This window comes from Silurus meridionalis, chromosome 11, assembly GCF_014805685.1.
Source record: "Silurus meridionalis isolate SWU-2019-XX chromosome 11, ASM1480568v1, whole genome shotgun sequence".
Lineage (NCBI taxonomy): Eukaryota > Metazoa > Chordata > Actinopteri > Siluriformes > Siluridae > Silurus > Silurus meridionalis.
The window spans coordinates 22,578,308-22,595,000 of NC_060894.1; the positions used below are offsets into that span (position 1 = coordinate 22,578,308).

Below are 16,693 nucleotides of genomic sequence, written 5' to 3' on the forward strand. Positions count from 1 at the left end.
AGAACTTGAGTGTGTCAGTAAAGTCAGGTTCTGAGGTGAGAAGGTGAGGAGGTTCCTTTGGTGCAGTCAGTGTTCACATTCATCCCAAAGCTGTTCAATAGGGTTGGAGCTCTATAGCTGGAGATCTTCCACTCCAACCCCTGAAAAGCAGGTCTTCATGGAGCAGGTTTGGGAAATTTTATTTCTTCGCTTCTGCAGCCAAACTTGTCCTATACACTTGTGTGCCTCCAACTTTGTGCTGACATTTTGGAGAAGAAACACATAAGTATTTATAGTGTGTGTACAGCTTTCTGACTTTATACAAATAAGTGCCTTGTAAGCAAAAAAAACCTTCTATAAACTAATCCTAATGACCTAATAATAGTCTAATAATAATAATAATAATAATAATAATAATAATTGGTAGAGTTGCGTCCTGTGCTGCTGTGGGATGTAAAATAGCCGCCAGATGTGTGTAATTTATCCTGTTTATTTGATGTATTTATTAGAGGTGAAACCGTACACAAACTTCACTGTTCAGTAAAATGCAAAACATTAAATTACTTGTCATTTTTAATTAAAGCAGTTTATTATTATTAACATTTGTCAACATCAACAGTTTACATTTTTAAAACATTAAAAAAAAAAAATGCAATACACTTTTTTTTTATTATTGACTAAATTGAATAATCAGTTAAATTGGCACAAATTTAAATGATTGAATGAAAAAATTAATGAAATAGTTTGCATTTGTGTGCCTGTGTGTGTGTGTGTGTGTGTGTGTGTGTGTGTGTGTGTGTGTGTGTGTGTGTGTGTGTGTGTGTGTTTTACATTTAATATTTAATTTTCTAAATATATGATCTACTCAACTGTTCTATTCTATTTTTCTCTACTGTTCTGTTCTATCTTCATATTTTATTAAAAGTCTTCCTTCCATCCATCCTTTATCTATTCACTCCCTCTCCTTTTAGGAGAAGTTCTTGAGACACTTCCTGGTAGCGCTGGTGAATTCTTTGATGTTTTTATGCATGTGCAAAACAAATCTTATTTCCGGTACGAAGCGAGGAGCCACAGCGACACTGCGCTAACTCGGGATTGCATTTGGAAACATTTTGGTACGAATATGTGTGTGGTTACACCCTAATATACAGTGTGTGTATATATATATATATATATATATGAGAAAAGTGTGCTATAATTCCTTCCAGCAGAGTTGCAACCTAGAAAAATAATTCTGATTGATATTCATTGATAAAGAGTAAAGCACTTTTGTATGTCACTCTGGATAAAGGCATCTTCCAAATGCCATAACATCTTCTCTTATGTTCTCCTTCTTACAGAAGATCTTCTGTTAGTGGTGAAAATGTCCCATTTGGACTCCTTTCAGTCACTGTGGGTTTTTGCCTTTTGCAGAGTTGCATAGAAACTAAAGGAACATGCATGTGTCTCAAAAACCAGAAAAGTCTTATTGTTTTCACAGAGAAATAAGGTAGAGAATAAAGGTTAAACAATTTCCCCATGGGATCAATAGAGTGTTCTGATTGTGGTGATTCTGATGAAATGTAAATGTAATAGAGAAGCTGGTGAGACACCGGATCATTTCTGATTGTATACAAGTGTAAGATGTGTGAAATGAGGCGTGTCCCATCCAGCACTAAAGAATAATTGTTTGCTGTTAGATGCTGTAGAGACACAGATCTCATGCTCTACTTGCTGTAAGAGACATGACGCTTTAATCACTTCATCATCTTCAGGATAAACTTTATTCACATCCTCGACAAACCTGAATGAGACACGAGCATCTGAGAGAGAAAAACCTCGTCTCACAGCAGCTGCATCACTCGCTTCCAGGCACAAAGCTTTAACCCGAAGTGTGAAACGAGGGAGCAGCGCTCATCTTCAGCGCACTTCCACTTCACTTCACTCACGCTCCATTCCCATGCTAGCCAGCGGCAACACAGAGAGCGAAGGAGTGAGAGGAAACTTCTCCCAGGGAATTCGAAATGAGATGATCAGAATAATAACAATTATAATTGGGAGAGTTGCGTCCTGCTCTGGGATGTAAAATGGCTGCCGGAGCCTCAGCTGTGTGTCGCTGCTTAATTACTGCACTTTAGGCCTGAATGAGGCCCTTGTGAGCAGGAGGTGGAGGTGTGGAGCACTCAGTGTGCTCGGGCAAGCCCGGACAGGTGATCAGAACCCGGGCGTAGGTGCTGAGGAGCTCTCCTCCATCTCTGGGGGACGAGACGCCGTGATTGGTGTTGATGAGCAGTGAAAGAGAGAGGAGGAGCAGTGAGGAGAAATATTTCTTAAAAGGAATATGGTGTAATACATTTTATATACATATAATTAATTTTTTTATAGAAACTTTTATTAATAAACTGTCAATGTGGCTTTAATACCAAGAACACAATGTTTATTATCTGTAGTGGTAAAGATCATGGGTATTTCTGGGTAAAATATATGGAAATTCTGGTGAAAAGTTTGTCTCTTATTGTTTTTGAGAGACACATAAATGTTCCTTTTGTTTATATGCAACAAACTCAAACAAATCTAGAAATGTCCAGATGTTCCACTTTATTTTCAGTGAAAATTCTCCTTCAGCATGAAGAACAGCTTTACACATGTTCAACATCTGGACACTTCATTTCTCCAAACGTTCAGCTGAAATACTTTTCTGTGCCTCTTTTAAAACTCTCCAAAGATGTTCTTCACCAGATGGAGATTTTCTCATTCATTCCAGCAGATTGAGGTGCAGTGACAGGGCAGGTCGTTCCATGATAGATATCATTCCAGACGTCTGTTTGCTCTCTAAACAACACGTAGACGTAGAACTCAGACGTGCGTTCGGCTCATCGTCTTGTTGTACAGTGAAGTCGCTTCCAATGAGTTCCAATGAGCTGCAGCCCAGACGCATGATCTTCTCTCCTGTTTTCCATCTGACACAAGTTCTTCTGGTAGAGACACAAATTTCCTATTTGGACTCCACAGAACTTCTTCTGCTCAATCACTGTCCAATTGTGTGTTTTTAGCTTTTATTGACTTTGTTGTGTAGAAATTAAAGGAACATCCAGGTGTGTAAAAAAAACATAAAATCCTTGATGTTTCCACACTTTTTACAGAGATATTGCTATAAAAGCTACAGATATAAAAGATTGTCTGAAGGTTCTGTTTGTACACACAGTAAAGCTCAACAAACATTTTAAATAATCTTACAACTTATCGAAAAGTTCCTTCGAATCTGCTATTAAGACAATGAATTTTATAAAATGTTCCAAAACGTCTAAAAAACATATAACACTGTAACAAACTTTAAATAATGTTTTACAAATGTTTTAACAAATTAAACACACACAAAAGTTGAAACTAAAATTTAAAAGGCTGTAAAAAAGGTTTTTTTTTTATCCTATTAAAAAGTTAAAAAGATTCGTTACACCATTGTTACAAGTTCGGTTACAGAACTGTAAATGACAGGGCTTCAAAAAAAACTTTATAAAAAGCTTTCAATTATAAACTGATAAAAGTACAGTGTAAAAAAAAGGCCTCTGAACCTTTAGATAAATTTCGTGTCCTGTGAGTGAATGAGCATCGGAGGAGAAAAGGAAAAGCGTAAGTCCCCGTTTCTTCTTTTCTGCTCTTAAACACATCTCCTTTAATAACGAGCCATTTTCAGCAAAATGGAGCGCTACACACTTCTCCTGCTCTTTATTACGAAAAGAAAGTCCTACAGGAGCATCAGATGCTCTTATTATTCCTAACTGACGTGTCCTAATTATAATAATGCAGATCTGCAGAACATTAGAGGAGCATTTTCTCCTGAAAGGCGTCGCTGCTGCGTGCAGAGAGACTGCATTAGTGCTCTGGGCATCGGTGAGGAGGTGGGCGGATGTGATAGAGCACTTCAGATGTTGGTGATCTGATCATTTCTCAGGTTCGTCTCTCTCTTTCTCTCTCTCTCTCTCTCTCTCTCTCGTATGTGTCCATGACGAGAACAAAATGCACAGCGGCCTCGAGCTCACGATCCGGCGCAGAGTGAATTAAAGGGACGTTCCCACCTAATGGAACAGCGGATAATTGCTCCATCTGATACAAAGAGAGAAACCTGAGGGATAAGAGGGTGTCATTGAACATGTGAAAGGGAATAAAAGCGCTAATCACGAGGTCCTTCTTTTTTTTTCTCAGAGCATTAGTGAAAGGTCGATCTTAATTAGCCTGCTACTTTTAGCCGTCGCTCGATCTTCTCTCCGTCACACCGGGATTGTGTCTTTATGAAAAGGGAGCTGATTTGATTTGAATTAAAGTCCATCAGAGAGGAAAAAAAAGCATAATGACCTATGCAATTGTGTTGCATTATGGGTAATATTCTCCTATAACTGCGAGGAAGAAAAGTTGTTTATGAGACGATGATGAAGAATATTGGATTACAGACGCCGGAGTTCAAACTTTCTATATTATTATTATTATTATTATTATTATTATTATTATTATTATTATTATACCTTTGATGTGGTCGCTACTAAACAAAACCAACAGCTAGATTCTGTCCAGTGTGGGTGCCAAAACTTTGGTTCAGGACCAAGAAAAATCCTTCAGTATTTATTGTGGAAAATCACATTATCATGTGTAATTATAACTGACTGTTTATGTTATTTTAAACAGGACTACGCCTACCATCAGTCCCTGCATGTCACATGACCTCATCGCATGTCACTCATCGTTCTTTAATTAACACAGGTATTTAAAGCTCACCTCACACCTCACACCTCACCTCGTGTTTGAGTTTTTGATTTTTTGTTATGTGATCCTGATAAACCAATTCATCAATATCCAAACTAAATGATATCGATTATTAGCATTCCTGTAATGTTGTCACATTGCTAGCATGGATGCTAATTAACTGTGTTTAACGTGATTGCTAATTAATTGTATGCTAAATACTCAATCATGTTGTTAGTTACAGTGGAAAATTGCAGCAAAGTTTACCAAGAAGCAATAATTTATTTTAAATAAATCAATAAAATTTTATAAATATTGCCTGAACTCGTCAAAATAATTTATTATTTTAAAAAAAGGGATTATGTACAGGCAAACGGTCTCCATAGCAACTTCAGTTGTTCCCTTTTGGAAAGCTAGTGTATCGTGTCATTTCTCCGGATCTCCCTCTGGTCCTCGGTGTGTTTAGAGTTTAATCTGGTCCAGCAGAAACGCTGCTTCGTTTTAACTCTCCAGGAAATCGTGTCTGATCGGTGACGCAAAGCAAACGATCACGGGTCCGAGTGATTGGATTACGGCCAGTCTAATCCGGTTACGGTTGTAATGCATTTCTCCATTAAAGCTCGGCCTCGTCCGATTCTCCCTCCATCACCGGCTCGGCGATTAACCGCAGTTTAATCGCAGTTCAGCGCCGTGAACGTTTCAGCTGTCAAACGGAGGGAAAAACACAGTCAGAGCTCCAGAGTTACTACTACAGCCAAACTCATGCTTTTCCTCCCATATCACAACAATTCATTAAACAATCACACCTCATACTTTTTAACCAAAGAAGTGTAACGACTGTGACAACGCAATGACACTGGAGACTCCTTCCTTTAATCGCACCAAAAATATCGCTGTATAAACAATTTCACAATTTTGCTTGATTGTTGATTTTGTGTATCATCCACTGTACAAGTCGCTGTGAATGAGCTGTTATTATAGAAAACATATCGTATTATTAGTAGTATTATAGAGTATATACCAAATCATTTAACAACTAAACTAAATTAACTAAATATAACTAAATTCAACTAAATTGCATGTAACCACACTACATTTATGAATTTTTATTAATTTAATATTTCATAAATTTAACTGATTAAACAATTACACAAATTTTCCACCAAACAAATACGTCAATGAGCTGTTACTATAGAAACCATATCATAGAGTTACACATCTAATGCCAGAGCAGCTTTTATTAATCAACGGATTCTAATCTGATTAATCAGAATTAAAAAAAACAAATACAATCTCGTTAAAATTTAAATTCAATCAACACCATGACAACCTCTAACCCCGCCCCTAACCTACACCCCAACCTTCAGAAACCTGTACCTAACCCGTGTATCAGCTGATCTTCAGCAGTGAAACTGACGTCTCTGTGCTGCTCTGAGATTCAGATATAAATCGAGACGTATTTTCTCCAAAGCTGCCAGACTTCAGTGACTTTTGAGCGCTTTGTGAGGAAAAAAGCGTTTCACACGTTATCTGTGCTAATTAACACCACGTTGCTCATATTCGAGTCAGACGGGAGTCATCGCCGGCCATCTGTGGAGACGTGGCTCTCTGTCCAACTTCTGTTCTTCCACCAGGTGGAACGTCTCCTTCTGTCCCTCTCGTATTTTAATAACATTTATTTATATATTTATTACAAAAACGTACAATACCCATGTAGAAAAGTGTTAGATACCAGAGATGACTTTGGAGCTGATTTTGTGAAGATGAAGATAATTTCAATGCTGTTACTTGTTCACTACACTCTTTGAGGAAAAGGTTCTTCATGGGTTCCTGGGATAATTAAAAGCTGTTTCCAAAAACAAACAGATGCCTGGATTGTTTTCTCATCCACATCATCTCTTGTGGTGTTTTTTGTTCTCTCATGGCTTTAGTGGGAGAGACCTCAGTGTCTTCTCCTGTACTGTTTTTGACTTCAGAACCCTTTCTGTTTTATGGTTCTACATAGAACCATTAAGGGTTCCTCCAGAGGAACAACCGAAGAGCCTTTGAGAGTGCACCTGAAAAAGCTCCAGTGGCCGAATCTACAGTCAGCTTCAAAATGATACGCAATTGTCTAGAACATTATAAAGCAAAATTATTTAAAACACATATCAAAAATAAACTCTAAAAAATCCTTTGGAGCAAATTATTGGAGTAAACAGATTAAACCCATTCATCAGCCATTTTTTTCTTTTTGAAGATATTCCAAAGTGATTCAGTGTAAAAGAGACGGAACTTTATGTCACAAGCCTTTAATGGAAATAAGAAATCTGCAACCAAGAAGCTTCTTGAACTTCTGTTCATCTCTTCATAAGAAACTTTCATCAAATATTAGTTGTAATAATTTTTTTAGATGAAATGACTGTAATAAAGCCCTTTGTGACTTTTTGCGAGTGTGAATATAAAACTATGCAACAAAACCATTTGTTTAATCGCAAAATAATATTTACTGCATGTTATTTATTTCCATAAAGGGTGCCATTAATTCTGTTCACTGACTCACCTGGGGTCTGGATCATTTCCGTTCAATTTCATCTCTTTGGGGTGAAAATTTAAGCGCCCCTCTGTGATGTTCCCCTTGGCCCAACTCGTCTCTGGTGGTCTGAGTGTGAAGATGATGATGATGATTAATTCTTCTGATTTGATGAATTGCTGAAGATTATAAGTGAAGATTACAGAGATACAGGACAGACAGAAGACACCGGTGTGTGTGTGTGTGTGTGTGTGTGTGTGTGTGTGTGTGTGTGTGTGTGTGTGTGTGTGTGTGTGTGTGTGTGCATGTGTGTGTGCACTTTTTTACGACTTATTTCTGCATTAAACTCTAACCAAGATAAAAACTGAAGAAACATCTGAGCACACTTACCCTAAGAACGCTCAGAGAACTCATTCGAGCTGATTGCTAGTATTCTGTCACTTCATAACGTTGTGGACACCTGACCATGAGATGCCATGTGCTTCTAACTGAACATCTTATTCTACATTTATTCTACATGTTTCTGTTATAATACCCTCCACTCTTCTGGGAAGATGTTCTCCAAGATTTTGTGTGAGATTTGTGCAGATTCATTCTGTCACAAGGGTGGTACTGATGTACGTGAGGTGAGGAGCCCTGGGTTGCAGGATGGATTCTGGGGCCATAATTTGATAATAAAATCAGTCTTAAAAATAGTACTGATATACAAAACAAATTCAGAACAAAATGTCAAGTGACAGATGTGACAGATGTGACAGATGTGACAGATGTGACATCTCCTCCGCCTGTTCTTTTGAACTTATTTGGTTAAAAGTAGTTCCAGTTTACTTTGTAGTTTTGTAGTTTCCATGTACCATCATTCTTAACTGTACAGATGTTTTCCCTTGTCACAGCTGGTAGTTTTGTACTAAACTAATTGTAGGCCAGCATATATTTATAGCAGCAACCATTTAAATATAAATATATTTTACCTTTAGCTAAATATCGCCCTCTGCTGGAGTGGATTGGTCAGTACAGGATAGATATATAGATAGATAGATAGATAGATAGATAGATAGATAGATAGATAGATAGATAGATAGATAGATAGATAGATAGATAGAACATAAAAAAAGAAGTATTTTAGCTTTTTGCCTTAATAGGTTTCTATGGCATCACCAGCATAATCACATGACTGTATCTGACATGCATAATAACACACACACACACACACAAATACACACACGACGCATTTAAACACACACACACACATACACACACACACACACACGACGCAATTTCACACACATCATCTCACATCTGGGTGTTTAGCTGTAACTCATATCCCTGACCACTAGATGGCTCTAATAACTGCACTCCTATTGTTCTCGGTGATCGTTTGGGTTTTGGTTCTGATCTTCTTCCTGCTTTTTAAAGGATCAGTTTGTTAAAAAAAAAAAAAAAAAATACTCAGTGTCCCTTCAACCCAAAACATATTTAATCGGTCTCCAAACTAAAAACAGTATTTGTGTAACTATAAATGGATAAAAAGTTTACCATGTTGTTCTGTAATGAAGAAAAGAACTTTGATGGTTAATAAACTGTTGTGGTGAAAGAGGAATAAAACACTCACTCACTCTTCATCACATCATTTTCCTGCATCTGAAGGACACACAGATGGTTATTACATGTGTGTGATGTTCCTTGTGGTGCCGGGAGGTTTCTCAGACTCCAGACGGGTAGAGTTTTGGTCTAATTTGAACTTCAAGGCTGCTATCAGGTGAGAATTAGAAGTTTTCCAGCACAGGATCGATTACAGACACGGAGCAGGGCAGAGGCCCACGAACCCATCAGACTGCAGGTCCAGAGATCTGAGAGAAAACCAGCCAGGAAAAAGGAAATATGTGATGACTGTGTCATAATAATAACAGTGATTCCAACTGTAGCTTCATTTGTCTTTTTCTGTATCTCTTTTTTCTCTCCATCTCTCTCTTCATCTCTCTATCCATTTGTCTCTCTTATCATCTGTCTCTTTCTCATATATATATGTCTTTTTTCTCCTGATCTCTCTCTATTACCTGCCTGTCTCCATTTCTCTTTCTGCATCTGTCTCTCTCCGTCTGCCTCTTTCTTTCTCTCTCTTCATTTTTTCTTTCTGCCTCTGTCTGTCTTTCTTTAGATTATGTCTCTCTTTCATCTTTGTCTTTTTTTCCTGTATCCCTTTATCTTTGTCTCTCTCTCGTCTTTTTTGTCGTTTAGCTCTGAGGGTGTGAGACGGTGTGTTAGCGTCGACTCGGCTGAGATCTGTGTGGATAATTACAGTGTCTTAGACAGTAGCTGGCTCCAAAACACACACACACACACACACACACACACACACATTCCACATTTATCACTACATCACTTCTCTCTGTGTCTGAATCATTCAGAACCCACAGCTCCGTTAGCGGTTGATGCTCAGTGTAATAACGGCGTAATTTCAGTTTTTCTTAGGGAAGTAATGACACGTCTGAGGGAAACGTTGCTGTTCTGGAGAATCGTCACCATGTCTGTCTGCGTGTGAGGCAGCCAGACGATTAGCCTAGCAACAGCTTTAATCAGGTTCCTGTTCCACTCCTCCTCTATGTGCTATAAGTGCACACTGGTGGGCTGCAGGTGACAGACGTCTGCTGGAATAGGGGCGTCTGAACAAGGCCCTTAACCCTCATCTCCTCATGTGTGAGCCGCTCTGGACAGGGACGTCTTCCAAATGCTGTTAATGTAAATGTAAATCAATGTTTCTGGTCTCCACCGGCGGTTCAGATGATCCTCATGAAAGATCTAATCTGACAGGATGGAAACCTGATGTGGCCATTCCACCTCATAGATACGTTTCTTCTCACCACGGTCGTAAACAGTAGTTATCTGAGTAAGCATGTCCTTCCTGTCAGCTCCTTGTACCTCCAAGTCTTGATGTTCTCCTCTGGGTTTGTCAACGTGAAGATCTGATGCTTACCGGATTTTTTTGTGTTTCACACCATTCTGTTGCCAGGAGTCTGAAATACTCACCGATTTACACTCAGAGATCATTGTGATGTTTGGTGTGAACATTAACTGAAGCTCCTGACCTCAATCTGAAGGCTGTTTAGACATCATGCTGCTCTCCAGTGAGGAGAAGATAAAAAAAAGTCCCCTCCTGTTGTCTCTGTTTTCTCTTCCTCGTATTCAGGCCAAGATCTGATCATACTGCTCTCCTGAGGGAAATGTGTGTGTGTGTGTGCGCGTATGTGTGTGTGTGTGTGTGTGTGCGCGCGCGTGTGTGTGTGTGTGTATGCGTATGTGTGTGTAGGTGTGTTTCATGTGTGTGTGTATGTGTGTGTGTGTATGCGTATGCGTATGTGTGTGTAGGTGTGTTTCATGTGTCTGTGTGTGTGTGTGTGTGTGTGTGTGTGTGTGTGTGTGTGTGTGTGTAGGTGTGTGTGTGTGTATGCATATTAGGTGTACTGTATCACACACACACACACACACACACACACACACACACACACACACACAGATAAGGATGGGTTCCCTTTTGAGTCTGGTTCCTCTCCGTGTTTCTTCCCCGTGCCATCACTTCATCACTCCGTCACTTCACCCCAGCAGCATGTTCAGTGTTTTCCTGCAGCACACACACACACACACACACACACACACACACACACACACACACACACACAGCGTTTTTGTTTTCGTTACAAAATATCGGAAGTGGGCGGGGTTTACCGGGGATGAGCGCACGAGCGCACTTCGATCACCGGGGCGGCGCGAGCACGAGTGTGTATTAGAGAGTGTGTGTTAGTGTGTGTGAGTATGTGTGAGAGTGTATGAGAGCGTGTGTGTGTGTGTGTGTGTGTGTGGCGACGGCTCGCTCTGTCAGTCGAGGAAACTTAAAGCAGCGCGTGAAGCTTCTGAAGATCTTTTTCTGTGGATGAAAGTTGTTTCGGCGCCTTTGATCTTCTGCGGGACTCGTAAGCGCTTTAACACTTCCACGTTCCTCAAGTGTGATCGATTCTGGTTGTTTTTATATTAACTACATACTAAAAGCTGTAAAAGACTCATGTGTGTGTGTGTGTGTGTGTGTGTGTGTGTGTGTTCAGTTACATATTAGTGCCCTAGATTCCAGAGGGGTGAAGTGTGAGTGTGATTCAGAGTTTTTATTTACACTAGTAGATTCAATGGGGAATATTTAACCACCGTGTGTGTGTGTGTGTGTGTGTGTGTGTGTGATACATTAACAACTCATACCATCTGTATTATTGTTAACACTATCACATTCTAATACACACGATTAGGAGAACTTACACATTTAGAAGAGAAAAATCACACACACACACACACACACACACACACACACACACACACACACACACACATACACACCTGGTTGTTTCTTCAGTTTGTAAAACCTGAATAATGTACACCTCAGTGTCCCAGGATACACACTCACAACACACAGCGCACTCGTAACACACTCACAACACGCTTACAACACATTCGTAACACACAGCACACTCGTAACACACTCACAACACACTCACAACACACTCACAACACACAACACTCACAACACACTCACAACACTCAGCACACTCACAACACACTCACACAACACACTCACAACACACTCACACAGCACATTACAGTACACTCACAACACACTCAAAACTGTGTTTATTTCTTCACACCTTTATACTGTAATGATTTCTATATTCAGGAGAGGATGAGTTCTATGAATTTCAACCAGAGCAGGAGTCTGGTTCCTCTAAATGTTCCTCTTCATGAAGACTCATTGATCCCAGATCAAACCCACCTGATTCCACTTATCATTTCCTGAGCAGGAGATATGGTGTTGCCAGTCATTGCCAAACACTAAGAGGTAACAAGTGACTCATTTCCTTTCTCATTATAGGCCTAAGCTGGAAAGATGGACACCAGACCTTCAGCTTTACTAACCTAAGCACTAAAGAACTCCTCACAGAACATGTGGATCAGGAAGGTGCTGGTGTAGAACCTTCACACGTGATCGAGTCAGGGGTGTGTGTGAGATGGGCTCCAGTCTGACGTGTGTTGGTGTAGTGTGGGCTCTGATGTCTCTGCTGAGCGCCGTCACCTCCTGTGTGGGATTCTTTATGCCTTACTGGCTCTTGGGCTCTCAGATGGGGAAGCCGGTGTCGTTCGGGACGTTCCGGCGCTGCTCGTACCCGGTGCGAGACGAGATCCATGGAGGCACAGTCATGATAGAACATTGTGGACGCTACGCCTCGTTCCTCAGCATCCCCAGTCTGGAGTGGAGGATCTGTACTGTGGTGACGGGAAGCGGCTGTGGACTGCTGCTGCTCGTGGCCCTCACAGCACTTATGGGCTGCTGCGTGACAGACATCATATCACGTACCATCGGGAGAGCGGCAGGAGGAATCCAGCTTGTAGGAGGTGAGGCTGAGAGAAAAGATCATATATATATATATAGATGGATGGATGGCTGGATGGATAGATGGATGGATGGATGGATCAGGGATTTAACTGGACTTTAAACTAGACTTAGGGTGTAGGCATGGATTGAGGTTTGTACATATGGATGGATGGTAGGATAGATGGAAACTTTATGAACTAGGATGGGGTATGCATGGGTTGCAGTTTGTATATATGGATGGATGGATGGCTGAATGGCTGGATGGATGGATGAGTAAAAGGATGGAGGGGATATCATTTGATCTCTGATGAGGGACATTAAACTCTGCATGTTTTAAATAGGATGGGTGAAGGTATGGATTGAGTTTTGTACACATGGATGGACTGATGGATGGATGGACTGAAAGAAATGGTGGTAAATTTAAAGAAGTGGATGGACGGATGGTTAGAAGATTAGTAGATAGCTTTTCATGCTTAAACATCCTTCATTGTTTTTAGTTGTGTTTTGTTGATCATAGACCGTGTGTGGTGTGTGTGTGTGTGTGTGTGTGTGTGTGTGTGTGTGTGTGTGTGTGTGTGTGTGTGTGTGTGTGTGAGGTCGTATTTGTTGTTGAAATTTTAGCTACCAAACTTCCTGGTGGATGATAAGATGATAAGAAATTAAATCTCTCTCTCTTTCTCTCTCTCTCTCTCTCTCTCTCTCTCTCTCTCTCTCTCTCTCTCTCTCTCTTTTGCGCTCTTACTCTTTTTTTATTTGCCTTTTTTTTCTCTGCAAACTTGATCACACATTTGAGGACAAAAGTAATAGCATAATGATAGGTATTGCACTGTGCCTGTGTGAGTGAGTGAGTGTGTGTGTGTGTGTGTGTGTGTGTGTGTGTGTGTGTGTGTGTGTGTGTGTGTGTGTGTGTGTGTGTGTGTGTGTGTGTGTGAGGGTGTGTGAGGGTGTGTAAGAGACTGTGTAAGAGCATAAGAAAGGTTTGCTCATATAAGGCTTTAAAGAGTGCGATTGAGAGACTTCTATCTCTCTCTCTCTCTCTCTCTCTCTCTCTCTCTCTCTCTCTCTCTCTCTCTCTCTCTCTCTCTCTCTCTCTCTCTCTCTCTCTCTCTCTCTCTCTCTCTCTCTCTCTCTCTCTTTCTCTCTCTCTCTCTCTCTCTCTCTCTCTCTCTCTCTCTCTCTCTCTCTCTCTCAGTGTGAATGTGTGGGTCTATGTGTATATGTGTGTTTTCTCCGAGGGGTCTCCTCATGTCTCCCTCAGGAATGTAAGGAATGTCTTCCACAGTAGGGTGACAGGATGTGTGTGAGAGGAAAGTCTGTAGATACTGTGTGTGTGTGTGTGTGTGTGTGTGTGTGTGTGTGTGTGTGTGTGTGTGTGTGTGTGTGTTTTCTTATCAGTTCATCTCCAGTCTTTATCTTTACAAACACACACAGGTTGAGGTTAGATGAGAGACAGATGGATGGTAGTTGGAGATGAAAGGCTTTACTAACGGATTTCATCAGAAGATTCTTCCCACCTCAGGTGTGTTTGTGTGTGTGTATGAAGTGTGTTAACGTTGTTAACATTGCTAACATGCAACAGTGTGTATCGAGCCGTGATTGGCTGCTCAGATCGCGTCAGTTTTTTCCACAGAGCTGATTGTGGCACGTGACTTCATATCCGAGCAGATACATCTGAGATCTCGAGATCACCATCACAATCCATTTCTGAGAATGCAGGTTTTTTCTGTCTCTGTCATCACTGTTTTCTGTGTCTCTGCATCTTGGTGTCTCTTTGTCCTTGTCTCAGTATCTATATGTCCCTGTGTCACAATGTGTCTGCATTCCTGTGTCTCAGTGTCTCTGGGTTCCTGTGTCTCTCTGTTTTGTCTTTGCATCAGGGTGTCTCAGTGTCCCTGTGTCTCAGTGTCCCTCACTCAGCTCCTAATGCTAGTCTTAATGGTGTGTGATTCGGGCTGCTGTGTGTGTTCAGAAATCAGTGTGTTGTTAAACAGGAAACACCACTAGAGTGTGAGGGTGTGAAGACATTGTGAACCTGGAGACAAGAACAAGGACGTATTTTTTGTACTTTCTGTCTCTTTTGTTCTCAGACACACATATGTCAAACTTTCCATTAATGAATAAACAGAAGTCTCTGGGTCTCTGGGTGCCTGGTCTCTGTCAGGTCCTCTCCAGTACGCAGCGGTATGCAGTTCTGCATTCTCCTCTGAGCAATCAGTCTGGAATGTTCCCTTGTTCCCTTTAAAGGGACGAATAGCTCAGTGAGTGCACTTCTGCATTCATGTCTCCACTCGATGGTGTGGGTTTGTGTCTCAGGGTTCTGCAGGACGTCTCTTTACACATACAGAAATGTATCTGTGTGACATTTACACTGAATTATAAGTCATTAATACTCTGGTTGTGTTTTTAATTCTGATGAAAACAGAGGCTTGAAGCGACCTGGTTCTCTTTCACGTTCTTCTGTGGGGGTTTAGTCACATTCGATTCTTCTGTGGGTGACATTTGGAAAAAAAGATTAATTTCAATGGTAAGGTTTTTTTTTACTTTCCTGAGATCCAGAGTGTATAAATGGATGTCAGGGTGTTGGATTTAGGTATGAGGAAGAAGATGATGATGAGAAGAAAAAGATAGAGAGAAGAAGAAGGAAAAAAGAGGACATGGATGAAGGAAATGTAGTAGAAGAGGAAGAGAAGAAAAAGAAGAAGAGATGAAGGAGGAGAAGAAAAGGAAGACGAAGGAGAAGAGAAGAAAAAGAAGGCGAGGAAGGAGGAGAAGAAGAACGAGAAGAAGAAGAAGAAAGAGACTTCTGTGTTTCTGAAATAAATCTCGCATTGCTCTGCTGATTAATGAAAGTTTATCATCTGCTGGTGAAAAGAAAGAGTTCATGTCCGTTCTTGGATACACACCTCTACTCTGTGTGTGTGTGTGTGTGTGTGTGTGTGTGTGTGTGTGTGTGTGTGTGGAGTTGAATTATGTTCTGTGTTGTACTGTATTGCTGTATGTTGACAGCTTGGGTTCTGAGTAATGCGTTAGCAGACCCTTAGTGGCCTCTCCAGTCACCAGCATTCTGTTAAGATCTTCTGTTGAGATCACACACACACACACACACACACACACACACACACACACACACACACACACAGTAAATATATTCATTAATAAGTATACTTAATTTATGCACTAAAAATAATACATATTAAATAGCGCTCTCTATCTAGTACACAAACAGCACGTGGTGTCAGTGACTCGCCTCTAGAGGCCGCTATCATATTTGCTGATAACTGATAGTTCCAGCGATCAATCATCAATGCTGATTAATCGGCAAAACCAATAAAACAGTCAAACATTAGTTCAGTTTGGTCCTGTGTGCTGAACTTCATTTAGAATTGTATGTAGATAGTGTAAAACATTCAAACAGTTTTATACGGGTTCCACATAGAACCGTTGTCGCTCTCTTACTTGGAGATCCACACTTGGAGATCCACAAGTGGCGATCCTCGCTGCCCCTCTACAGTCACCCAAGGAAAAAAAGTTTTCACTTCCCTGTAAATATGCTGGAGATATAAAGTTTTTTGGCCACATTAAAAACAGAACCTTCTTTCTTTCTCACAGGGTATAACCTCACAGCCTTCTTTTCTCCTGCATCTCTTTATTATTCTTAATTCTTTACACATACTATAAACTTCATATCAGTGTAAATTTCTCACCATGGAACTAATCAGAAGCCTCAGATCCTGATTGGGGGGGGCCTTGCTGTTTCCTTCTGTTGTCCTGGAAAATCCCACAGCCGACCTGAAGAGAGACATTTTCCATTTCACAAAAAAAAAAGGCGGCTAAACCGACACGTCATTACTGATAGAGGGAACTGTGAGGGGAGGAGGAAGCTCAGTTCGTAGGATCTTGGACTTCTGATTGGAAGGTTATTGGTTCAAATCCACTGTATACTGAGATAACTGTGATACACATCTACAGGCACACATCTACAGATACACACTTACAGATACATCTACAACAACAACACCTTGTTAAGAAGCTCGATTAAAACCTCCTAGAAGGTAAAGAGGTGATTAGATATCACA

The 16,693-nt window shown here is 40.5% G+C and overlaps 1 protein-coding gene and 1 long non-coding RNA gene across 2 annotated transcripts in view; one reads left to right on the forward strand and one right to left on the reverse strand.

The window, feature by feature from the left end:
• Positions 1-3,203: 3,203 nt before the first annotated feature.
• Positions 3,204-9,260, reverse strand: LOC124393463. The gene is made up of 3 exons (XR_006927326.1): positions 8,824-9,260; positions 7,238-7,336; positions 3,204-5,398 (listed from the first exon to the last, which is right to left on the reverse strand). It is a non-coding gene; the product is annotated as an uncharacterized LOC124393463 (long non-coding RNA).
• A 1,623-nt stretch (positions 9,261-10,883) lies between these two features.
• The window catches only part of lhfpl6 (LHFPL tetraspan subfamily member 6), a 10,789-nt gene continuing 4,979 nt past the window's right edge, over positions 10,884-16,693 (forward strand). Inside the window, exons 1-2 of the mRNA XM_046861325.1 lie at positions 10,884-11,175; positions 12,117-12,637. Coding sequence (XP_046717281.1) covers positions 12,253-12,637 — 385 coding nt within the window. The 5' untranslated portion in view covers positions 10,884-11,175; positions 12,117-12,252. The remainder of the gene's footprint in view (positions 11,176-12,116; positions 12,638-16,693) is intronic.